Source organism: Mesoplodon mirus (assembly GCF_964341445.2).
Source record: "Mesoplodon mirus genome assembly, chromosome: 3".
Lineage (NCBI taxonomy): Eukaryota > Metazoa > Chordata > Mammalia > Artiodactyla > Ziphiidae > Mesoplodon > Mesoplodon mirus.
In genome coordinates this window covers 37,727,450-37,753,636 of record NC_138978.1, presented here as the reverse complement: position 1 = coordinate 37,753,636, position 26,187 = coordinate 37,727,450, and the positions used below count along the sequence as shown (strand labels likewise).

The window sequence follows — 26,187 nt, the reverse complement described above, 5'->3', positions numbered from 1 at the left end:
TGTTTTCATAATAATGTCTTAAAAAGAGAAGTTTTAGATTTGATGAAGTCTCATTTATTAATTTTTAATATAATGATTAATGACTTGTGTGTCCTGTCCAGGAAATCAACCAAGGTCATAAATATTTTCTCCTCTGTTTTTTTCTGTAGGTTTTATAGTTTTAGTTTTTACATTTAGGTCTATGATCCATTTCAAATTAATATTTATGTATGGAGTGTTTAATCTTCCTGTTGAATTGTTCTTTTATCTTTATGAAATGTTCTTTTTAATTTCTTCAAATACTCTTTGTCTTGAAACTTTGTCTGATATTAATATAGCTACTAGAGCTTTCTTGTGCAACTTCATGGTATATTTTTTTCTAGTATTTTGCTTTTAATCTATAACTGTCTTTGTATTTAAAGTGTGTGTCTTATAAACAGCATGTAGCCATTGACTCTTCCTTCTTAAATTCAGTGTAACAGTCTCTGCCTTCTAATTGGAGTGCTTAGTCTGTATTTAATATGATTATTGGTTTGGTGGTTCTTTTTTTTTCTTTTGTTTCTGTGTTGCTTCATTTTTTCAACCTTTGTGGTTAATCAAATATAGTATTCTATTTTATTTTCTCTAATGACTTCTTAGCTATATGCTCCTTTTCTTAATTTTTCAGTAGTCATTCTAGAGCTTAACAGTATGTATTATTAACTTATCAAAGTCTATTTTGACGTCATATTATACCACTTTTCACTTTACACCTCACACTTCATACCACTTACTACTTACCTCTTCCCATCCCTTTCACAAGCGTAATAACCCTACAACAGTTTATCTACCCATCCTCTTCTTTGTGCCGTTGTCATATCTTGTACTTCTCCTTGCATCATAAATCCCACCTTAGGATTTGCTTTATTTGCTTTAAAAGGTGAGTTGTGTTTTAAGGAAGTTATTTTGACTAAAATATTTTCCTAATTTTTTATCTTTTCTGATGTTCTTTTCTATAAATCCAAATTTCAATCTGATATCTTTCCTCTTTAGCCTAACAACATCGTTTGGCATTTCTTGTAGTGCAGGACTGTAGGCAACACATTGTATAGGCTTTTGTTTACTTGCAAAGGTCTTTATTTCATCCTCATATTTTTTTGGGGGTGTGGAATATTGAGTTTTTTGGGTTTTCCCCATCTTTCAGACCTTTGAAGATGTTCCATCATTCTTGGTCTCCATTATTTCTGGAGAAAACTCAGCTGTCATTTATAATATACTTTTATTTTCTTGTATGTAATATGCCCTTCCCCAACCCTACCTCCTCTGGTAGCGTTCAAGATTTTTTTCTTTATCTTTAGATTTAAGCAGTCTATGATATGCCTCAGTGTGGTTTTCTTTATTCTCCTTGGAATTTGCTAATCTCGGGATCAATAAGAAGGGGTTTTCATCCAAATTTGAGATATTTTTGGTCATTATTTCTTTAAAAAAAATATGGCCCCATTTTCTCTCCTTTGCTTTTAGTGTCCAATTAAAATATGATAGACTATTTGACATTGTTTCATAGGTCATTCTGGCTTTATTAATTTTCCTTTGTTCTTTTCCTTTTTGTTCCTTATATTGGGTAATTTTTACTGATCTAGCTTCAAGATCTCTGGCTCTCTGACTCTCTTCTGTCACATCTGGTGAATTATTGGACTTTTTGTTTCTAGAATTTCCATTTGATCGTTTTTTGTGTATGTTAAGAGAAAGTTGGTGAAATGAGTTTAACCATTTGCTTTGATGCTGGAACATTAGGGCTTCTGTGTTGTCTCCAGCCAGTTTGTGGACATGAGACATGCTTAGGAGCTTCTGCTTCACTGTGGATTTTTATAATAAGAAGGTATGTAGTACTGTCCTGATCTATATAGTGTTTAGAACCTAATCCATCCTTTCATCTGATTCCTTACATCATCACTGATGCTTTGAGATTCTGGGTTTTTATATGAAAACAAAGTAATTAGAAGAAATGAGATTTTTAAAAAATAATTATTTTGATGATAAATAACATGGATTATTGTGTTACCTCCAATTGTCTCCTTCCTCTAATCTCTGCTTACCTTTGCTCCATCTGTTACGTTGCTGCCTTAAGCTGTGGTACACTAATAAACACACAGACCTACCTCTAATGCCACATTTTCAACCCTAGCCCTCAGCTTCATCTCCCTGAACTTTATATTGATGCTATACTGCACCATTGTTTTTGGATTTATGATGCAGTTAAATATCTTCATGTTGTTGCCCATACTCTTCATTGTATCTAGGTAGTCTTTCTATTTTACTCATTGTTTAATGCCCAGCTCAAGTGTCAGCATTACTCTGAAAGGAGGTAACCTTCCTTTTTCTCTTTGTTTCACCTTTTTCCTTCCTCCTTCCCTTCCTCCATTCCTGCTTTCCTTCCTCCCTCCTTCCCTATTTTCACCTCTTTCTTCTTTTTATTACCAGAGTTCTTTGAATATACCACTGTTACAGCTCCTAAATGGTGTAGCTATCTGTATTTTGATCTATTCCACCCAGTTGTGAGTTTTTCGTTGACAAGGATTGGGTCTTTTTCATTTTCATAGGCCCATAGCGCCTAGCATAATATTTGATACATAGCAGATGTTTAATACATGTTTATCACAAGAATAAACATCTTTTCCTAGTTAACTAAGAAGCAGCCGTTCTGTTCTTCTTAAGGAAACTTTCTAATATTCTCTTGCTGTTTTAAATTAAAGGCTGGTCTTTAGATGTTCTAGAAATTGTCACTTTGCTTCTTTTCACTCAGACCTTTTCTTTCAATCAGCGAGCCAGGGGTCAAGATAATTTATTTCACTTCTTTTTTTTTTTTTTGCGGTACACGGGCCTCTCACTGTTGTGGCCTCTCCCGTTGCGGAGCACAGGCTCCGGATGCACAGGCTCAGCGGTCCTGGCTCACGGGCCCAGCAGCTCCGCGGCATGTGGGATCTTCCCAGACCGGGGCACGAACCTGTGTTCTCTGCATCGGCAGGCAGACTCTAAACCACTGCGCCACCAGGGAAGCCCTGTTTCACTTCTTAATATTAACTCATATACTTTGAATTTGAGAGACTTTGGAGTTCCTATTCTTTGGGTAGGTGAACTGCTTGACTTACTCTGACATTAATGACTATTTAGAACTTTTATCAAGACTAATGTGGTCCAAAGGAAAGCCAGGAAACAGCTTGAAATCAAGAAACTTGAATTCTTTATGGACATTACCACCTACTTTGCTTTGTGACAAGTGACTTTTGACTCTGTTGGCTATACGACTATATTAGATTAGAGCTCCTTGATTCCAGTTTTTTTCTTAATTAAAAAGTATTTTTTATTGAGATATAATTCACATACCATAAAATTTACCCTTTAAAAGGGTGTGATTCAGTGGTTTTCAGTATATTTGCAAAGTTGTGCAACCACCACTACTGTCTAATTCCAGGACATTTTCATTTTTAATTAATTAATTAGTTAATTTCTTTATTGGCTGTGTTGGGTCTTCGTTGCTGCGCACGGGCTTTCCCTAGTTGAAGTGAGGGGAGGCTGCTCTTTGTTGTGTTGTGCAGGCTTCTCATTGCGGTGGCTTCTCTTGCTGTGGAGCATGGGTTCTAGGTGTGCGGGCTTCAGTAGTTGCAGCACACGGGCTCAGTAATTGCGGCATGTGGGCCCTTAGAGTGCGCGGGCTTCAGTAGTTGTGACGCGTGGGCTCAGTAATTGTGGCTCGTGGGCTCTAGAGTGAGTGCTCAATAGTTGTGGTGCATGGGCTTAGTTGCTCTGCGGTATGTGGGATCTTCCCAGACCAGGGCTCAAACCCGTGTCCCCTGCATTGGCAGGCAGATTCTTAACCACTGCACCACCAGGGAAGTCCGACATTTTTATTTTATCAGTCCAAAAAGAAACCGACTTCTCATTAACAGGTACCCTCCCTCATCCTCCAAACTTCTGGCAACCAGTAATTTACTTTCCATCTCTATGGATTTGCTTATTTTGGACATTTTATATAAATGGAATCATACAATATGTGACCTATTGTGTCTGGCTTCTTTCATTTAGTGTAAGGCTTTCTGGGTCATCTATGTTGTAGCATATAGCGGCATTTTATTCCTTTTTTATGACTGAATGATATTTCATTGTATGGGTATATCACAGTTGTTTATCTGTTCATCAGTTGATGGACATTTGGGTTGTTTTCACTTTTGGCTGTTACGAAAAATGCTGTGATCATTTGTGTATAAGGTTTTGTAGGGGCATAATGTTTTCATTTCTCTTGGACATGTTTTCATTTCTCTAGGAGTGGAATTGTTGGGTCATATGTTTAATCTTTTGTACTGCCCCGACTGTTTTCTAAAGAGGCTGCACCAGTTTACTCTAACAATTACAAGGCTTCCAGTTTTTTCATATCCTTGCCAACACCTTTTATTGTGTGCCTTTTCTGTTATAGCCATCCTAGGATGTGAAGTGGTATCTCGTTGTATAATGGGCTTGATTTGCATTGCCCTGATGGCAGATGATGATGATCATCTTTTTATGTGCATATTAGCATGCTCTTTGATAGAAATTGTAGGAGATGAGAAAGAATACTAGAAGATTAATACAAAATAATATGTGATCAAATAATGGAGGAGGGAATATTTCATATATATTTTATTTAACCCTTAGTATATCATCAGGGTCTGTTGGACCCAATTTCGTTTTTGAGTATGTATTTTGAGTGGTTCTAATTTTGAGTGGTTAAGATTTTTACTCTATGACTTATTCTTTAAAAGAAGTCTTCCAAAGCACAATTAGAAAATTTATCATCATCTTAAGAATTATTTCATCATTACCCATCAGTTTTTCTCCATCATGCCCAACCACTAAAATAACAAGAATATAGCAGAATGATTGAATGACCTAGAAGGACAACGAAGTGACGAAATTATCACTGTTATCCTTTAGTTTTCTTACTGTGTTGCCGAAAGTATAGCATTCTTTAAGATTGTATAATAAAAGTCTGTAGATGCCATTTAAGTCTAGTCTTTTTTTGTTTTTTTCCCTTTTAGTTTTCATTGAACATAGTTGAGAGTTTAGGTTTTTTTTTTTCTGCTCATAATGACAAAGAGATGAAAATTGACAGGAAAATTGTTTATTATTATCAGTAGAATCAGAAGATAAATACAGGCAGCAACGCTCTAATTATGATGGTGAAATTGAGTGGATGATATTATAGATTAGTTTTCCCAAACCCAAGAAATACTGAGTTAGTGATATATTTCTAAGGACAAAAAGATACATGCTATTCTCATCCATTTAGTCATTCAGGAAGAAGGTCTTCATCATGCAGTACTTTGTGACTAGAATCTGAATCATCCCATTTTTTCCTAGGAAGTCATGTTACAGTATTTTTCACCTTTTATGATGTTATGATGCACCAAAATTCACTTGATATGGTTCATAAGTGGACAGATCCTGAAGTCTGATGTGTAAACAAAAGTGCTTACAAGGAAATAAATGATATAGAAATGAAAACTAATGTTTGTGTATCCAATTAATATTGGATTCATCATTCTATTTGGGATTTATAAACCAAATATGAAAATGTTTTTTGCAGTTATGGAGCAGAGATGGCCATCCTTCAACAAAATTCTGAGCCATCAAAAATTACAAATGTATTGCATTTTGAAAAGTAGAAGAAGAACAAGAAGTAATAATATGCTAGAATCTATTAAATATATATATTTACAATCTAGAATCAGCATTGCCTTTTGATAGCAAAATATAAGATAAAAAACCCCACAAGTAATAAAGTAGAACATTTTAGAGATTGGAAATCTGGAATCAGTATTTACAAGATAGATGTTTTAGTTTCATAGACGACAGTTTAAGCACTTACATTCAAAAGATACTGACCGTTTGATATACATACCTTCAAAACCAGAAAAATTGACTATTTTAAATGTATATTATATATATAAAATATAGAAAATTTGGGTTTGTTATGTTTAAATTCCTACTAAAGTATCTCATACAAGGTTTTTTTCACAATCCTTTTATTATTTATTCTGTAAATTATTTGCAAAATGTCTTAACTATAAACAAGAAGTGTCTATTGGACACAGGTGGTAAATAAATACTGATGAGTAGTTTTCCTGATGTACGCTTAGGGCTGATTGTCATGATGACTCTATGAAAGAAATAATGAGGAAAGTGGATCGAAGCTTTTGTAACTTGTCCGAGGTTATCGAACCAGATCTGGGATTTGAATCCAGGTCTATGGGTTAATAGATGTTCTCTTCAGGATATCACATGACCTTTTAAATATTGTATAGGCATATATCATTTTATTGTGCTTTGCAGATATTGCATTTTTAGTAAATTGAAGGTTTGTGGCAATCCTGTGTTAAGCAAGTCTGTTGGGCACCATTTTTCCAACAGCATTTGCTCACTTCACGTCTCTTTGTCGCATTTCGATAATTCTTGCAATATTTCAAGCTTTTTCATTATTGTTATAATTGTGATGGTGATTTGTGATCAGTGATCTTTGATGTTACTCTTGTTTTGGGGTACCATGAACCATGCCCACATAAGACTGCAAATTTAATTGATAAATGTTGTTTGTATTCTGACTGTTACACTTACCAGACTTTCCTGCATTTCTCTCTCCCTCTCCTTGGGCCTCCCTATTCCCTGAGACACACCAATATTGAAATTAGGCCAGCTGATAACCCTACAGTGGCCCCCAAGTATTCAAGTGAAAGGAAGAGTTGCACATCTCTCACTTTACATCAAAAGCTGAAAATGATTAAGCTTAGCGAAGAAGGCATGTCGAAAGCTGAGACAGACCAAAAGCTAGGCCTCTTGTGCTGAACATTTAGCCAAGTTGTGAATGCAAAGGAAAAGTTCTTGAAGGAAGTTAAAAGTCCTACGCCACTGAACATACAAATGATAAGAAAGCGAAATTACTGATAGGGAGAAAGTTTTAGTGGTATGGATAGAAGATCAAACCAGCTACAACATTCCCCTAAGCCAAAGCGTAATCCAGAGCAAGGCCCTAACTCTCTACAGTTATATGAAGGCTGAATGTGGTGAGGAAGCTGCAGAAGAAAAGTTTGAAGCTAGCAGAGATTGGTTTGTGAGGTTTAAGGAACAAAGCTGTCTCTATAACATCAAAGTGCAAGGTGAAGCAGCAAGTGCTGATGCAGAAGCTGCAGCAAGTTATCTAGAAGTTCTGGCTAAGATAATTCATTATGATGTGACACTGAACAATAGATTTTCAGTGTAGACAAAACAGCCTTCTATTGGAAGAAGATGCCATCTAGGACTTCCATAGCTAAAGAGGAGAAGTCACTGCCTGGCTGCAAAGCTTCAAAGGACAGGCTGACTCTCTTGTTAGGAGCTAATGTAACTGGTGGGTTTAAGTTGAAGCCAGTGCTCATTTACCATTCTGACCACCAAGGTACATCTGCTAATAACATGGTTTACTGAATATGTTAAGCCCACTGTTGAGACTTACTGCTCAGAAAAAAAGATTCCTTTCAAACTATTACTGCTCATTGAAATTGTACCTGGTCACCCAAGAGCTCTGGTGGAGATGTACAATGAGATTAATGTTGTTTTAATGCTTGCTAATAACACAACATCCATTGTGCACCCTATGGATCAACAAACAATTTTGACTTTTAAACCTTACTATTTAAGAAATATATTTCATAAAGATATAGATGCCATAGTGATTCCTCTGATGGATCTGGGCAAAGGAAATTGAAAGTGTTCTGGAAAGGATTCAGCATTCCATATGCTTTTAGGAACACTTACGAATGCCCTGGAAGAGGTCAAACATCAACATTAACAGGAGTTTGGAAGAAGTTGATTCCAGCCCTCATGGATGGCTTTGAGGGGTTCTAGACTTCAGTGGAGGAGGTAACTGCAGATGTGGAGTGGGAACAGCAAGAGAACTAGAATTAAAAGTGGAGCCTGAAGATGGGACTGAACTGCTGCAAACTCTTGACAAAACTTTAATGGTTGAGGAGTAGCTTCTTAGGGATGAGCAAAGAAAATGGTTTCTTGAGATGGAATCTACTCCTGGTGAAGGTGAAGTTTGTTGAAACAACAGCAAAGGATTTAGAATATTGCATAAACTTAGTTGAGAAAACAGCAACAGGGTTTGAGAGGATTGATTCCACTATTGAAAGAAGTTCTGTGGGTAAAATCGTATCAAACAGCATTGCATGCTACAGAGAAATTGTTCATGAAAGGAAGAATCAGTTGATGTGGCAAACTTCATTACTGTCTTATTTTATTAAATTGCCACAGCTGCCAGCAACTACTACCCTGATTAGTCAGCAGCCATCAACATTGGGGCAAGACCCTTCACTAGCAAAAAGATTATGACTAGTTGATGGCTCAGGTGATGGTTAGTATTTTTTAGCAATGAAGTTTTTTTTTTTTTTTTTTTTTTTTTTTTTGCTGTACGCGGGCCTCTCACTGCTGTGGCCTCTCCCGTTGCGGAGCACAGGCTCCGGACACACAGGCTCCGCGGCCATGGCTCGCGGGCCCAGCCGCTCCGCGGCATGTGGGATCTTCCGGGATCGGGGCACGAACCCGCGTCCCCTGCATCGGCAGGCGGACTCCCAACCACTGCACCACCAGGGAAGCCCAGCAATGAAGTATTTTTAAATTAAGGTACATACATTGTTTTTTTAGACATAATGATATTGCACACTTAATAGACTACAGTATAGTGTAAACATAACTTTTATATGAACTGGGAAACTAAAAAATTCATGACTTGCTTTATTGAGATATTCATTTTATTGCAGTGGTCTGCAACCTAACCTGCGGTGTCTCTGAGGTATGCCTGTAGTACTTTTGTTGGAATTCAGCATTGTATATTACTTAGAGAAACCTTTATGGGGAGCTTGCCTTGAAGTGAAGGAAGTGAAAGAGATTGATGTCAGTATGGCTTAGATAAGAGTTGGAGTTAGCTCCTGAATCAGGTGGAACAGGTGGCCCAGATAGTGGATTTAGCAGACACAAATTTCAAAACAGCCATTATAAATATGTTGAAAGAATTAAAATAAAACATATTCTAATAATGAATGAATGAAGAGAGAGGGAATTTGAATACAGAGGTGGAAACTATAAAAAGAACCAAATGAAAGATGCAATAACTAAATGAATAGTTCACTGAATGGCCTTAACAGAATATGCATACAGCAGAAGAAAAGATCAATTGATCAGGAACATCTAAGAATTATAAATGGATGTGCCCAAAAGTAGAACTTCAAAAAAACCAAACAAATACTACCAGAACTAAAAAGAGAAATCAACAAATCCACAATCTTTTACTTGTATAGTTGATGTGGTATATTATATAAGTTTCAGGTACTCCATTTATAGTTGTTATAAAATATTGGCTATGTTCCCTGTGCTGTATAATATACCCTTGTAGCTTATTTATTTTAATACATAGTAGTTCCAACCTCTTAAACCCCTACCCCTGTCTTGCTCATCCCCACTTTCCTCTCCCCACTGGTAACCATTAGTTTGTTTTCTATATCTGTGAGTTTGTTTCTTTTTTTTATATTTACTAGTTTGTTTTATTTTTTTGGATTCCACATATAAGTGATAAAATACAGTATATGTCTTTCTCTGTTTTATTTCACTAAGCATAATAAGCCTCCAAGTCTATCCATGTTGTTGCAAATGGCAAACTTTCATTCTTTTTTTTATGGCAGAGTAGTGTTCCATTGTGTATGTATGCCACCTCTTCTTTATCCATTTCTATGTTGATGGACACTTAGGTTGCTTCCATATCTTGGCCATTGTAAATAATGCTGCTATGAACATTGGGGTGCATGTATCTTTTGAATTAATGTTTTCATTTTTTTTTAATATATATATATACCCAGGAGTGGAATTGCTGGATCACATGGTAGTTCTATTTTTAGCTTTTTGGGGGAACCTCCATACTGTTTTCCACAGTGACTGTACCAATTTACAGTCCCACCAACAGTGTACAGGAGTTTCCTTTTTTCCACATTCTCTCCAACATTTGTTATTTGTGGTTTTTCTGATGATAGCCTGATATTCTGACAGTTGTGAAGTGATATCTCGTTGTGGTTTTGATTTGCATTTCCCTGATGATTAATGAAGTTGAGCATCTTTTCATGTGCCTATTGGCAATCTGTATGTCTTTGGAAAAATATTCAGGTCTTCTGCCCATTTTTTTAATTGGGTTTTTTTTTTTTTTTTTTTTTTTTTTGCGGTACACGGGCCTCTCACTGTCGTGGCTTCTCCCATTGCGGAGCACAGGCTCCGGACGCACAGGCTCAGTGGCCGTGGCTCATGGGCCCAGCCACTCCGCGGCATGTGGGATCTTCCCAGACCGGGGCATGAACCCGTGTCCCTGCATTGGCAGGCAGACTCTCAACCACTGTGCCACCAGGGAAGCCAGGTTTTTTTTTTTTTTTCTTTGATGTTGAGTTGTATGAGCTGTTAAGTTGATATTAATCCCTTCTAAATGATGAAATTTTACAGATGCATGTTTTCTGACTAGCAGAATTAAATTAGGAATAAAAAACAAAAAGATGCTTAGAAAATCCCAGAAGTTTAGAAATTAATATAGTTTTAAAGTACATCTGGGTCAAAGAAGAAATCATAAGGGATATTAGAAAATATTTTGAGCTGAGTGATGAGAGCAGAAAATATCAAAATTTAAATACTTTTATTTGAAAAATAAGAAGGGTCCAAAATCAATTACTTAAGCATGTATCTTAAGAAGTTAGAAAAATAAGAACAAGGTGAGTCCAAAATAAGTAGAAAAAAGGAAATAATAAAGGGAAATCAATAAAACAGAAAATGAACAAACAAAAAGCAATGAAACAAGAAGCTAAAATATTTAAGGAATAAGCAATGAAACAAGCTAAAATATTTTTAAAAAAAGCAATGCCAGTCTTACAGAAACTCTTACCAGCACCACCCCGTCCCCCCCAAAAAGTGGATGAAGGAACAGTTTTCATTGCATGAGGTCACCATCACTATGATGGCAAAGAAATAATAAGAAAAGTACAGAACAATATCTTTGTGAACATAGACCCAGTAATCTTTGAACATAGACCCAATAATCTTTAACACAATATTAGCAAATTAAATTTATTGATACATGAAAAGGAGACTACATCATGACCAGGAGGGATTTGTCCCAGCAGTGCAATGCAGGTTAAAATTTAAAAACCTATTGATTTAATTCACCATGTGAGTAGAAGAAAACTGAAAAATCATGTTATCTCAAGTGTAGAAAAGTTTGACAAAATTTGACACTCATTCAGCACACTAGGAATTAAAAGGAATTTCCTTTATTTGATTAAAGGCATCTATAAAAAACCAACAGTTTATATCATATTTAATGGTGAGACACTGAATGCTTTTCCTCTGAGACTGAGAACAAACAAGAATGCTTGCATTCACTGTTATTCAACATTCTGTTAGAGGTCCAAGCCAATGGAATAAGGCAAGAAAAAAATAGAAGACATCCAGGTTGAAAAAGAATAAGTAAAATTTTCTTTGTTTGCAAACAACTTTATTGCATATGTAGAAAATCCTAAGGAGTCTATGGAATAGCCACTAGAACTAATAAGTGAGTTTAGCAAAGTCACAAGATACAAGGTCAGTATAATTTTTTTATGCTACCAATTAATGGTTGGAAAATAAAGCAATTTCATTTACAATAGCATCCAAAATAATGAAATACTTTAGGGATATGTTTTAACAAAATATATGCAGACATGTTTACTGAAAACTGTAAAACATTACCAAGAGAAATAAAACAAGACCTAAGTAAATGGAGAGATATAGCATGTTTGTGGAAAAGAGGACATACTGTTGGATGTCAGTCTTCCCCAAATTGATTTATAGAGTTAATGAAATCCCAATAAAAGTCCTAGCAGACTTCTTTTTCTTTCTTTCTTTCTTTTTTTAGAAATTGACAAGCTGTTTCTCATAGTCATGTGGAAATCCGAAGGACCTAGACCAAGCAAAACAATTTTGAAAAAAACCAAGGTTGTAGGACTTAACAGTGCTTGATTTCAAGACTTTCTATATAGCTACAATAATCAAGACAAAATGGTATTAGCACAAGCGTAGACATGTAGATCAGTGGAACAGACTAGAGTTCAGAAGTAGACTCACATGTATATTCAGCTGATTTTTGATAGAGATGCCAGTGTAATTCAGTGGGGAAAGGACATAGTCTTTTCAAGAAATAGTGTATACCTTGGTGGAAGAAAAATTTATATTGATCCTTACCTCACACTTACACAGAAACTTAACTATGTGTCTATCTCTGACAAAGGACTTGCTATTTAAAAAGTATTTAAAAAATCCTTGTAACACAAAAAACAAAAAATCTTATAACCCAAATAAAACATGCAGCAACATTTATGAATAACTGCTTCACAAAGGATAATACATGGATGCCAATAGGCACTTGCAAAGATGCCTATCAACATTATTACGGAAATGCACACAAAAATCACTGAGGTACAACTATACATCCACTAGGATGGTTGTAATTGAAAAGACTTAAAATACCAAGTATTGGCAAAGACATGGAGCAGCTCGATTCATACATTGCTAATAGTAGTAGAAAATAGTGTGACGGTTTGAGTTTATTTATATGAAATTTTATAAAATGCAGAACTATAATAATAGGAAGCAGATGAGTAGTTGTATGGGATGGACATGTGGGGGCAAAGGAAGAGGGGTTGCTTGTTGAGTCACACAAAGGAGCTTTTTAGGGTGATGGAAATGTTCTTTATCTTGATTTTGGTGTTAGTTGCGTGCATGTATACATTTGTCAAAATGCCTTTAACTGTATGCTTAAAATGGGTGCACTTTATTTTTTTAAAAATATACTTCAGTAAAGTTGACTTGAAGAAATAAAACCAGAAAACAGAAAACTCTTGTTTCTTACTTGCTCCACGTAAGCCTAGAGGAGTAGGCCCTACTCTGGGAAGGAATGTGTTTGTTGATTGGCTGTATTTAAGCCGTGCAGTTTCTGCAAGAAATATTGTTTAATACAGAAGAGAAAAGGTAGCTGCTTTTTAAAAGTAGCTGAAAGGGATTTTTTGTGTGTGTGGTAAAATATATATAACATAAAATTAACCATTGTAATCATTTTTTTTCTGATTAACTTTTTTTCCCCACATCTTTATTGGAGTATAATTGCTTTATTTACAATGTTGTGTTAGTTTCTGCTGTACAACAAAGTGAATCAGCTGTATGTATACATATATCCCCATATCCCCTCCATCTTGAGCCTCCCTCCCACCCTCCCTTTCCCATCCTCTAGGTCATCACAAAGCATTGAGTTGACCTCCCTGTTGTAGTCATTGTTGTTAAGTGTATAGTTCAGTGGCATTAAGTCCATTAATACTGTTGTGCAACCATCACCACCATCCATCTCCAGAAGTTGTTAATCTTCCCAAACTGAAACTCTGTACCCATTAAACAAGTTCCCCATCTTCCCTCCCCCCAGCTCCTGGCAACCACCATTCTACTTTCTGTCTTTATAATTTTGACTGTCTAAGGTACCTCATGAAACTAGAATTACAAAGTATTTTCCTTTTTGTGACTGACTTGTTTAACTCAGCATGTCTTCAGGGTTTACTCATGTTATAGCATACATGTGTCAGAATTTCCTTCCTTTTAAAGAGTGAATAATATTCCATTGTATGTGTGTACCATATTATATATATACGTTCATCCATCGATTGACACTTGGGTTGCTTTCACGTTTCAGCTATTGTGAATAACTTGCTATGAACATGAGGGTACAAATATCTATTCAAGTCCCTGCTTTTGATTCTTGGGTATATACCTTGAAGTGAAATTGATAGATCATACGGTAATTTTATGTTTAAGTTTTTGAGCAACTGCCATACCATTTTCCACAGTAGCTGTACCACTTTATATTCCCACTAGCTATGCACAAAGGTTCCAGTTTCTCCACATCCCTGCCAGCACTTGTTATTTTCTGGGTTTTTGCTGATAGATATCCTAATGGGTATCAAATGTTATCTTGCAGTTTTGATTTGTGAAGGGAAGTTTTAAGTCATTTAATCCAAACCGGTAAGTTCACAGGTGAAACTCAGATAATAGGTTAGCAAGAGCCACTAGGTGGAAGATTTTACAATTTCTTTTGTGAATCATTTCAATTGTTTTTGCATTTGAACATTCAGGGGTTTTTTTGTTTTTTGTTTTTTGTTAAGTATAGTTGATTTACAATGTTCTGTTAGTTTCTTGTGTACAGCAAAGTGATTCAGTTATACATATATGTTCTTTTCCATTATGGTTTATTACAGGATATTGAATATAGTTCCCTAGTGTTATATGATAGGACCTGTTGTTTATCTATTTTATATATAATAGTTCGCATATGCTAGTCCCAAACTCCCAGTCCAATCCTCCCCTGCCCCACTTCCCCCTTGGCAACCACAAATCTGTTCTCTATATGAGTCTGTTTCTGTTTTGTAGTTAAGTTCATTTGTGTCATATTTTAGATTCCACATAACAGTGATATCATATGGTATTTGTCTTTCTCTTTCTGACTTGACTTCACTTAGTTTGATAATCTCTAGGTCTATCCATGTAGCTGCAAATGGCATTATTTCATTCTTTTTTATGGCTGACTAATATTCCATTGTATATATATAACACAACTTCTTTATCCATTCATCTGTCAGTGGACATTTAGGTTGTTTCCCTGTCTTGGCTATTGTGAATAGTGCTGCTATTAACATAGGGGTGCATGTATCTTTTTGAAATACAGTTTTGTTCAGATATATGGGCATTCAGGGTTTTATAAGTACATAATGGTTGGGTTAGGCTTATGAACGATTTTTTTCTCTTCTGTTGATCTATTTGTGATAAGCTACAGCCAATTATATTTTGTGTGGAAGGACAGATACATATTTGTTTTTGTAGTTTTATTAAAATGTTTAATAACATCAATGTAATGTTTGGACAGTGAGTGGTTTCCCAGATTAATACAAATATACACAACCATGCAAAACAAACTAAACACTGAAATTTATCATTTCCATAAACAGTGGTTTTTAAACTGTTGTCCAGTGAGTTTGGGTATTTTTCTTCCTGCTTCAGTTTCAACTTCATCAACAACTGAGTGTAGCACATTTTCCTGCTTTGTTTATTTTGCAACTTGCTAGCCTGAACTATACTCATAATTTGTTGTGTCTTGGCAAGTTTACATCAGGTCCAGTAGGCTCATTAGCTGAAATGCAGAAAAGACAACATGGAAGAATGCCCCAGTATGGCTGTGTATGAAGTGAGTGCTGAGTTCATATACTGCCTAGATTAGGACCTGGGGAGGCCTGGCATTATACCCTGTACTCTGACATTCTTGGCACAATTTGTTCAACATCTCCCCCACCCCCCACCCCCGCCATTTTAACACATGTTTATTGAGTACTTGCTCTGTGTCTGATATGCACTGTGGATATAGGAATGAGTTTCTACACTTAAGGAACTTGTAGCCTAGAAGGGATACAGACCTGCAAATAAAATTGTAATGTTAAGTGCAGACAATCATATCTAAATGTATAAATAGTATAGAGATCTTGCAGAGGGAGAGAGAGATGAATTCTTGAGTATTGTAGGAGGATCAGAGAAGGATTCCTTTAGATAACATCTGAGCTGAGTTTTGGAGGTAGAGTATGAGTTTGTCAGTGGTAAGGTGGATATTATAGGCAAGGAGATAAGTATGTAGGACAGGCACAGATGCATGAAAGAATATGGTATATTTAAGGAGATATAAGGAGATAATTCATGTTGGGCACAAAGTGTGAAAATTGGTAGATGAAAGCTGTATTTCCCCTTGTTGTCAAATATTGCCTGCAAAAGCAGCCTAGGAAGATTAATGAAATGATGGAGGCAAAGAACTTGATTCTGGTCCTGACTCTCAAATCCTTGGCTGAACAGACCACTTTTATTTTTCTGAGCTTTGGTCTCATTTGTATATGTGCAAACTATATGATCTATGCTTTTCAAGTTATTTTTCAAGGGAGTCACAGTTTCTGAGTGCCTGGAACACAGTAGGTCCTCAGTATGTATTTTCGAAAGAGTGGTCTGAGAACTTGTATCAAAACGTAAGAGAAGATAAATAGTTAAAATTAACTGTGATAGAATAAGCAATAAAAGATTTATGTACAGACCATTGCACTTATTGTTTTAAAACGTGGTCAAGAAAGTTGTTTTTATAAATTGTTTCACTTACCTGTTTAGTTTTGTGAGGTCCCAGGGTGCAGAAACTATATATAAAATAAAATTCTGTTAGACTTGAATGTCATATGCTGTTGTAATTATCATATATGTTCAATTAAGAATTAGTATATATATATGTTTTAAATGTGTTCGGTTGATCATTTCCCTTCTTAATTTGGCTGTGGCAGATTTCTTGGACTTGGCTTCTTCAGATTGATTTTTTTTCTCTTTAATAACATAGTTATAAATGGACTTTTTTTTCTTGTATAAACTTTACTTTTCTCCATTCAAAACTAGTATTTCTTCTCATGCTACTTTTCCATTGTTGTAACTGAAGAATGTTTGCTTTTGAAGCAGAGGATTGTGAAAGTCCATTTTAATGTTACAGAGTTCCTGTAAAATACTGTTAATATAATTTATTTCTTTACCTTTAGGGGTCCTATTGGGCAATAGACACCAATCCGAAGGAAGATGCGCTGCCTACTCGGCCAAAGAAGAGAGCACGATCTGTAGAACGGGTAAAAGCTCTTTATCACAAATTTAGTGTGATGGGGTTATTAAGTCAGAAATATAGATCTTAAAAGTTCATTTCCAGGGCTTCCCTGGTGGCACAGTGGTTGAGAGTCCGCCTGCCGATGCAGGGGACGCAGGTTCGTGCCCCGGTCTGGGAAGATCCCACATGCCATGGAGCAGCTAGGCCTGTGAGCCATGGCTGCTGAGCCTGCGGTCCGGAGCCTGTGCTCTGGCAACGAGAGAGGCCACAACAGGGAGAGGCCCCCGTAGCGCAAAAAAAAAAAAAAAAAAAAAAAAAAAAGTTCATTTCAAGTAATACAGTAAGTATAACTGTAATGAAGCTAATATTTTATTTGGATAGCATTTTCTGTTTTTTCAAAGCACTTTCAGACTTATTATTTGATCTCAACAACTCTTGAGTGAGGTGGGCAGTTTAGGAAGTAAGTAAAAGGGGTTTTGTTTGTTTGTTTTGTAATTAGGGCACAGCAGTTGTCTAACTGAGGGAGAATCCAGGTCTCTTGAGTTTTAATTTGGTTCTCTTTACTCTGTGTCTACACCACTGAGGACTGGTTTTATATAACAAAACCGTTCCCTTTCACTGAAGATAATCGTTCTGATTATATTGAATTTTCCTGATTATCCTCAAAAGGTTTTTTCCTGCTTCCAACCATGTAATAATTATTTTGTACACAGAGTCTCTAAAGACCTCAAGCTGAGTTTAAGTTGGGATTGGGTGAGCCATGAGGTATAGCAGCAATGGGATTTAGTCAGGCAGATTTATGGTGCCAGCAGAGGGAATTCAGTACTCCAGTTACTGAGCTCTGCAGGATTAGAAGTGAACTCTTAGGTCAGAACACTTTTTGGTTTTATACAAACCAAAATTTAAAAAGATAAAGTTTAGTATTGGTGGCATAGTCTTCTGGTAATAGAGTTTTAAGGCTGAGATATGTATGTAAAAATTTGAGAGGGAATGAACCTCACTTATTGCCCTCCATCTTTTGCTTTTTAAAACATATTGAGCACATGGACTTTAATTGTGTGAAAAAGTGGAGTATAAAATGTTTAGCATCTATTGCCAGATTTTGAAGGAAGAGGAGAAGAATCCACATTGTTTAACCCAGAGCATTAGCAAGGATGTATATCTTGAAGGGCTGAGGAATTGTGGTCTTCTCTACCATTTGCTCTCTTCTTCTGAAGTTCCTAGAACTGGAATTATTTTTGGAAATTTGAATTCTTAGTTGGGTTGACAACTGGACATTCCTTTTGGATATGAAGACTGACTTTTATTCTGTTGCTTTGTTTCATAGTTCTTAGAGCAATACTTCTTTATTTCTGAGAGCCCCCTTTTTTTCCTGAAGACCATATTGTCAGTTTTATAATGGAAGTCTATATAGAAATATAGAATTCTGATTACAGAATTATGTTTTATGTATGTTCTTGAATGTACATTTTGGACATATATTTTCTGTATTTATTTCCTGCTGTTTATCTTTTTATCTTTTAAGTTTAAAGCATGTAAAAGCTTCAACAATTTGCCTTTGTAGTATAGTTCCATAAAATATCCAGTACCAGAGCCTTTCAGTTAGTATATTGATATTTATTTTGGCCTGAGCTATGTGTTGGTTGCTACTGTAGGAGAGAAACCTATAGAAAGAGAACAGCTGTAATCAGAGTATGTCTAAACAGGGAGACAGATATTGTTTAACAAACACTCTGAAAGATGTTCTTCTTACAGAACATAGTTTTGTGTCCTGATAAACTGATATGTCTGTATTTTTTTTAGAGGCTTTGTGGGGGGTAGTATTTTTATTAGGACAGAGTTTGTATTTAAGTAACCATTGGGTTATCTAAGGAAATGCCTAAGATGGTCAAATAGTGAGTATGATTTTTAAACATTTAAAGTTTTGTCAAAAACGAAACATGACCCGTAAGTTGAAACTTAAAAGGATTTTAAAATGCAGATGGTAAATATGTTGACATCCCTAAAATTTCCTTATTAAATTTTTGAAATGTTACTTCTTTGTCTATGTGTAAATATCAGTTATATGTGAAACATCAAAGTATTTCACACATTTTTGGAGAAGAGCTTTTCATGTAAAGAGAAGCAATTTTTAAAAATGCAAGTAATACTATCTTTATGTCTTAAATGAAAATTAAAGCCTGATTGTTATCTCCAGTCTAGTATTCTTAATGCAGTTGTCTGGACTGCCTTCCTGTTCCCTCCATTTACATGAACACAAACGCTTGTTCTCTTTTGGCCTTGTGGTATTCCTTTCTTTTCTTAATCCTTGAATAATGTAAATGCCTTTCATTTTCCTTTTTCTGATTTCTTTCATCTTGTTACCATGTTTTCTTTATTTATCATAAAGTAGACCTGAAGACCTAAAAAGAATTATTGATAAAGTTTAGCATGGTGAAGATGAGTGGGCTCCTTGACTAGGAGTCCTGTGTTTTTCTTCTGGCTTTACAATTTACTTCTTCTGTGACTTCTGGCAAGTTGTTAGATTTTTTGAGCTTCAGTATTCTCAGCTATTTTAAAGGAAAAGATAGAAGTCTTAACAGCTGCTGTGGACTGAATGTTTGTGTTCCCCCCAAATTCTTATGTTGAAACCCTCATCCCAGTGTGATGGTATTTGGAGGTGAGGCCTTTGGTAGGTAATTGGATCAGGAATGTGAAGCTCTCATAAATGGGATCAGTGCCCTTATAAGAATAGCCAGAGAGCTGGCTAGCTGTTTTCTAGCATGTGAGAATAGCAATGAAGATACCTGTAAGAAGGCTCTTACCAGAACCTGACCATGCTGGCACTATGATCTTGGACTTCCAGCCTCCAGAACTGTGAAAAACAAATTTCTGTTGTTGATAAGCCACCCAATTTATGGTATTATAGCAACCTGAGCTAAGATAACAGCATAATAATAATAATGATACTTGAGTTTATATGCTAGATTTTTTCTTAAAGAATTTTATGTGTATTAACTCATGTAATTTTTATAGTAACTCCAAATGATGAAACCGATAGGCACGGATGTTGTTATCCAAGGGTACAAAGGACAGTAAGTACCAAGGCCAGGATTATGAACTCAGGTAGTCTGCCTTCAGAGTCTATGCTGTTTACAACTGCTTTATACTGCCACTAGTATTTGCTGTGCTGAAGATCACAAGACTGAGTCAGATTTCTTTTTATATATGCATATCTTATTGTAAGATAATATTTTTGGATTTGAATACTAATTTTTTTCTTTAATGTTATTTAAAATTTTTTTAAATTGAAGTATAGTTGATATGCACTATTATATTAGTTTCTTGATATGCACTATTATATTAGTTTCAGGTGTATAATATAATGATTTAGTATTTTCATAGATTATACCCCATTTAAAGTTATTACAAAGTAATGGCTGTATTCCCCTGTGCTGTACAGTATATCCTCATTGCTTATTTATTTTATACATAGTAGTTTCTATCTCTTAATTGCATACCCCTGTCTTTCGCCTCCCCACTTCCCTCCCCTCACTGGTAACCACTAGCTTTTTCTCTGTATCTGTGAGTCTATTTCTGTTTTGTTGTATACATTCGTTTTATTCTTCAGATTCAACATGTAAGTGATGACATAGAATATTTGACCTTTTTCACTAAGCATGATACCCTCTGGGTTCATTCACATTGTTGCAAATGGCAGAATTTCATCATTATTATTATTTTTTATAAAGTTATTTTTAAAATTTATTTATTTTGGCTACGTTGGGTCTTTGTTGCTGCGCGCAGGCTTTATCTAGTTGCAGCGAGCAGGGGCTACTCAGTTGCGGTGCGTGGGCTTCTCATTGCAGTGGCTTCTCTTTGTTGTGGAGCCCTGGCTCTAGGCACGCGGGCTTCAGTAGTTTGGCATGCGGGCTCAGTAGTTGTGGCTTGCGGGCTGTAGAGCACAGGCTCAGTAGTTGTGGCGCACGGGCTTAGTTGCTCCGCTGCATGTGCGATCTTCCCGGACCAGGGCTCGAACCCGTGTCCCCTGCATTGCCAGGTGGATTCTTAACCACTGCACCACCAGGGAAGTCCCTCATTCTTTTTTATGGCTGAGTAATATTCCATTATACATAATACATGTATGCATATATATATGTATAATGGAGTATTTTATATATATATATCTCCCACTTCTTTATCCATTCATCTGTTGAGGGACAATTAGTTTGCTTCCATATCTTCCATATCTTGTAAATAATGCTGCTATGAACATTGGGGTGCGTATATCTTTTCAAATTAGTGTTTTTGTTGTCTTCAGATATATACCCAGGAGTGGAATTGCTGGATCATATGGTAGTTCTCTGTTTTAGTTTTTTGAGGAACTCCATACTGTTTTCTATAGTGACTGCACCAATTTATAATCTCACCAGCAGCGTACTAGGGTTCCTTTTTTTCCCACATCCTTGCCAACATTTATTTGTAGACTTTTTGATGATAGTTATTTTGACAGGTGTGCAGTGATATCTCATTGTGGTTTTGATTTGTATTTCTCTGATTAGTGATGTTGAGCATTTTTTCATGTGCCTGTTGGCCATCTGTATATCTTTGGAAAAGTGTCTATTCCGGTCTTCTGCCCATTTTTTAATTGGGTTGTTTGCTTTTTGATGTTGAGTTGTATGAGCTTGTTTATATATTTTGGTATTAACCCCTTATTAGTCATATCATTTACAACTTTTTTCTCCCATATAGTAGGTGGTCTTTTCGGTTTGTTGATGGGTCCTGTTTATTTTTTTTAATTTTTGGCCTTAGGAGACAGATCCAAAATAATATTGCTATGATTTATGTCAATGTTTTGCCTGTGGTCTTTTCTAGGAGTTTTATGGTTTTTGGTTTTACATTTAGGTCTTTAATCCATTTTGAGTTTATTTTTGCATATGATATGAGGAAATGTTCTAATTTCGTACTTTTTACATGTAGCTGTCCATTTTCCCAGCATCATTTATTGAAGAGACTCTTTATTGTATGTTCTTGTCTCCTTTGTTATAGATTAATTGATCATAAGTGTATGGATTTATTTCTGGGCTCTCTGTTTTGCTCCATTGATCTGTGTGTCTGTTTTTGTCTCAGTACCATGCTGTTCTGATTACTGTGGCTTTGTAGTATAGTTTGAAGCCAGAGAGTGTGATTCTCGAGCTTTGTTCTTTTTTCTCAAGATTGCTTTGGCAATTCAAGATCTTTTGTGGTTCCATATAAATTTTAGGATTAGCTGTTCTACTTCTATGAAAAATGTCATGGGTATTTGATAAGAATTGCATTAAGTCTGTAGATTGCTTTGTAGTATGACCATTTTACCATTATTAGTTCATCCAATCCAGGAACACAGGATATCTTTCCATTTCTCTGTATCATCTTCAAACCTTCATCAGTGTTTTACAGTTTTCAGAGTATAGGTATTTCACTTCCTTGGTTAAGTGTATTCCTAGGTGTTTTGTTCTTTTTGATGCAATTTTAAATGGGGTTGTTTTCTTGCATTCTCTTTCTGAGAGTTCATTATTAGTGTCATAGAAAAGCAATAGATTTCTGTATATTAACCTTGTATCTTACAACTGAATTCATTTATTAGTTCTAATAGTTTTTTTGCTGGAGACTTTAGGATTTTCTATGTATAATATGATGTTATCTGCAAGTAGTGACAGTTCTACTTATTCCCTTCCACTTTGGGTGCCTTGGTTTTTTTGTTTGCTTTTTCTTGTCTGCTTGCTGTGGCTAGGACTTCCAGTACTGTGTGTGATAGAAGTGGCAAGAGTGGGCATTCTTTTCTTGTTCCTGATTTTAGAGGAAAGGCTTTCAGCTTTTCACTATTGAGTACGATGTTGGCTTTGAGTTTGTCATGCATAACCTTTTTGTGTTGAGATATTTTCCCTCTATACCAGCATTGAAGAGTGATTTTATCATGAGTGGATTTGAATTTTGTCAAATGCTTTTGTGTGTGTCTTTTTATATGTTGTTGAATTCGGTTTGCTAATATTTTGTTGAGTATTTTTGCATCTATATTCATCAGAGATATTGGCCTGTAATTTTCTCTTTTTGTAGTGTCTTTGTCTGGTTTTGGTTAACGGTCCTTGATTTTAAGAGACTCCCCCACATATAATCTTCATATATATATAATTAAGTGTCATAAATATTATTATAAATGACAGAGCAAATTACTAAGTAATTAATCAACATGTTAGATCAAGCAGTGGTACCTAAAAGTGACTCAAAATATCAATAGATAATGCTGCCCTGGAAAGGCCTATAGGAAGAGGAGTGAGACTTAGAATTTGATACAGAAGTGTAAGTTTTTGGCATGGGAAATAGCAAATGATAGGGGACTTCCCTGGGTCCAGTGGTTAAGACTCAGCGCTTCCACTGCAGGGGGGCACAGTTCATCCCTGGTCAGGGAACTAAGATCCCACATTGTTACATAGAATGGTTTTGTTGTTTTAAGTGGTCCCCCACTGTGTGCCTTCCTTCTCTGAGGCTGAGTCTGAATGAGGGAGGGTTCGGTTAAAGGTATAAGTGAGCAGAGGAAGGAATGCAGTCTACATACTTATTCTTAGAACGAAAAAAAACATTTATTTCAATTGGGCAAACATACTGAGTGTACATTAAGTGGGAGGCACTACATGTTGCCTCCAGGAGATATGTAGAAATAGAATTTCTTTTTAAAGCAGGAGAAATGCTACACAGTTAGAGTTGTAGACCAGAAAGTGTTTCATAAGGGGTTATTTTGATCAATGGGTAAGATTTAGTTCTCTGTTTTTTTACAGTACTATTGAGAGATAATTTATGTACAATTAATTGAATGTTTAAAGTTTACAGTTTGAGGATTTTTGACATGTGAAGTTATTAGTAGTTGACACTACGAACATTTCTGTCATACCCAAAGGTTTCCTCATGCCCTTTTGTAACTTGTGCCTCCCTCCATTCTTATCCCCAGGCAACCTGATCTGGGGAGAATTGACATCTTAACAATATTATTTCAAGCCATGGAAGTGTTGTATCTTTCTATTCATTATGTCTTTAATTTCTCTCAAGAATGTTTTTTAGCTTTCAGTGTAGAGGACTTGGATGTTTCCAGTTAGATTTAATCCTGAATATTTTGGATTTGGATGCTATATATTTTAAAATCCAGTTGCTTGCTACTAGTAATAAAAATGTAATTTTTGTATATTAACCTTGTATTCTACAATCTTGTTAGTTCTAGTATTTTTTAAAGATGCCTTGGGATTTTCTATGTAAACAATTATGTCATCTGCAAGTAGACACTTTTCCTGTGCCTTTTCTTTTCCTCCCCTGTCCCTTCCTAGAACCTTATTGCAGTAACCAGAATCTCTAGTACAGTGTTGACTAGAAGTGGTGAAAATGGGCCTCCAGCCTTATTTCCATTCTTAGGAAGAAACTGTTCAGTCTTTCACCACTAAGTGTGACATAAGCTGCAGGGCTTTTGTAGATGCCATTTATCACGTTGAGGAAGTTCTCTAGTAAGCCCAGTTTCGTGAGAGTTTTTATCATGAATGGGTGTAGAATTCGTTAACTGCTTTTTCTGTACCATCGAAGTGGTTATATGGCTTTTCTTTATTCTGTTTGCATGTTGAATAACATTGATTGCATTTGGAATGTTAAACGTTGTATTCCTTGGATAAACCCTTACTGATTTATCCCTTTAATGTATTGCTGGATTCATTTTGTTAATATCTTAAGTGTTTTTGCATCTGTGTTCATGAAGGACATGGATTTATAATTTTCTTTCTTTGTAATGTCGGCTGAAAAAAAATGCACAACATTAAAGTTGAGAATTATATTTTATTTGGTGGACTTGCTGAGGGCTTAAGCCCTGGAGGCAGCTTCTCAGATAGCTTAGAGGGACTGCTCTGAGGAGGTAAGGGAGGAGCCAGGATATATAGTTTTTTGCAACAAAAACCAGGTAGTTGGAACATCAAAACATTACTGTTAATTAAAGAAAACTTGACATCTCAAGTTAATGAATTAGTGCTTTTCTGTAAATGGGAAGATGCAAGAGTCTGGGCTCATTGAAATCATTCCTTTGATGTGCACCTTAACTATCTCGGGCTAGTGTCCTGTTTTTCTCCAGATTCACCTCAAGGTGCACATTTGAGGGTGGCTGATGGCTTGATGGCCTCAACATCCTTTGTATACTAATATGGCAGGTGATATTTTTCATCTGCAGTAGTATCTGTCAGGTTTTGATGTTAGGGTTGTACTGGTCTCATAAAATTGGTTGGGCCATTTTCCTTCTCTTTTCTGAAAAAGTTTCTGTAGATTGGTATATCTTCCTTGAATGTTTGAGAAAATTCATCAGTGAAACCATCTGGACCTGAAGTTGTTTTTATGTGGGAAGGTTTTTGATATTTAGTTGATATGGGACTGTTCAAATTTTCTCTTTTTATTCCAGTTTTGGTAAGTTATATGCTTAAGAAATTTGTCCCTTTCATCTAAGTTGTTGAATTTATTGGTGTAAAGTGGATCATAATATTCTCTTCTAATATTTACAGAATCTGTAGTAATAAATCCTCTTTCATTCTTGATATTGATGATTTGTTTTCTCTTTTTTTTCTTTATTTGGTATAGCTAAAGGTTTGTTGATTTTGTTAGTCTTTTCAAAGAACCAGGTTTTGTCTTTAAACATTTTTTTCTGTTGTTGGTTTTTTGTTTCTACTTTTATCTTTATCATTTACTTCTTTCTAGTTACCAGTTTTTCTTATTAATATTTCTAGCTTCTTCAGTGTCCAGCTTAAATAATTGATTTGAGACCTTTCCTCTTTTGTAATATAAGAATTTAAAGCTGTAGGTTTACCTCTAAGCACTGCTTTAACTGCATCTCACAAATTTTGGTACGTTGCATTTTCATTATCATTTAATTCAAAATATTTAAAAAATTCTCTTTTGAGTCTTCTCTGACCCTGAATTACTTTTTCCAAATATTCCAAATATTGGGTTTTCCTAGGTATCTTACTGTTTTATAATATAATTTTTTTTCATTTCAGTCTGTACATATTTATTGAGACTTGTTCTGGGACTCATCATGTGCTGTATCTTGGTGAATGTCTGTGTGCACTTGAAAAGAATATGTGTTCTACAGTTGTTCAATATAGTGTTCTCTAATATCAATTAAATCAAGGCATTTACTAATTTATTCCAGTGTTCTTTTTCTTTACTGATTTTTAATTGTCAGTTTTTGCTTCGTATATTTTGAAGCTCTGTTATTAGTCTTATTTGAAGTTGTGACTCTTGTAGACTTCATTTAGCTTAGTCTTGCTTTTTTTAACATCTTTTTGACAATCTCTGCCTTTTTATTGGAGTGTTTATTAGACTATCAACATTAATGCAGTTGTCACTGGCGGAATGGGTGATTTCCTCAGTTCTTGCCCTTCTTGAGGGAAAGAATTCAGTCGAGAAGG

At 35.6% G+C, this 26,187-nt stretch overlaps 1 protein-coding gene across 2 annotated transcripts in view; it reads left to right on the top strand.

The window, feature by feature from the left end:
- FOXJ3 (forkhead box J3) overlaps window positions 1–26,187 on the top strand; it is a 136,647-nt gene that overhangs the window by 64,186 nt on the left and 46,274 nt on the right. For both annotated transcript variants that reach the window (XM_082614039.1, XM_082614038.1), the window contains exon 5: window positions 16,683–16,766. In XM_082614039.1, coding sequence (XP_082470165.1) covers window positions 16,683–16,766 — 84 coding nt within the window. The remainder of the gene's footprint in view (window positions 1–16,682; window positions 16,767–26,187) is intronic.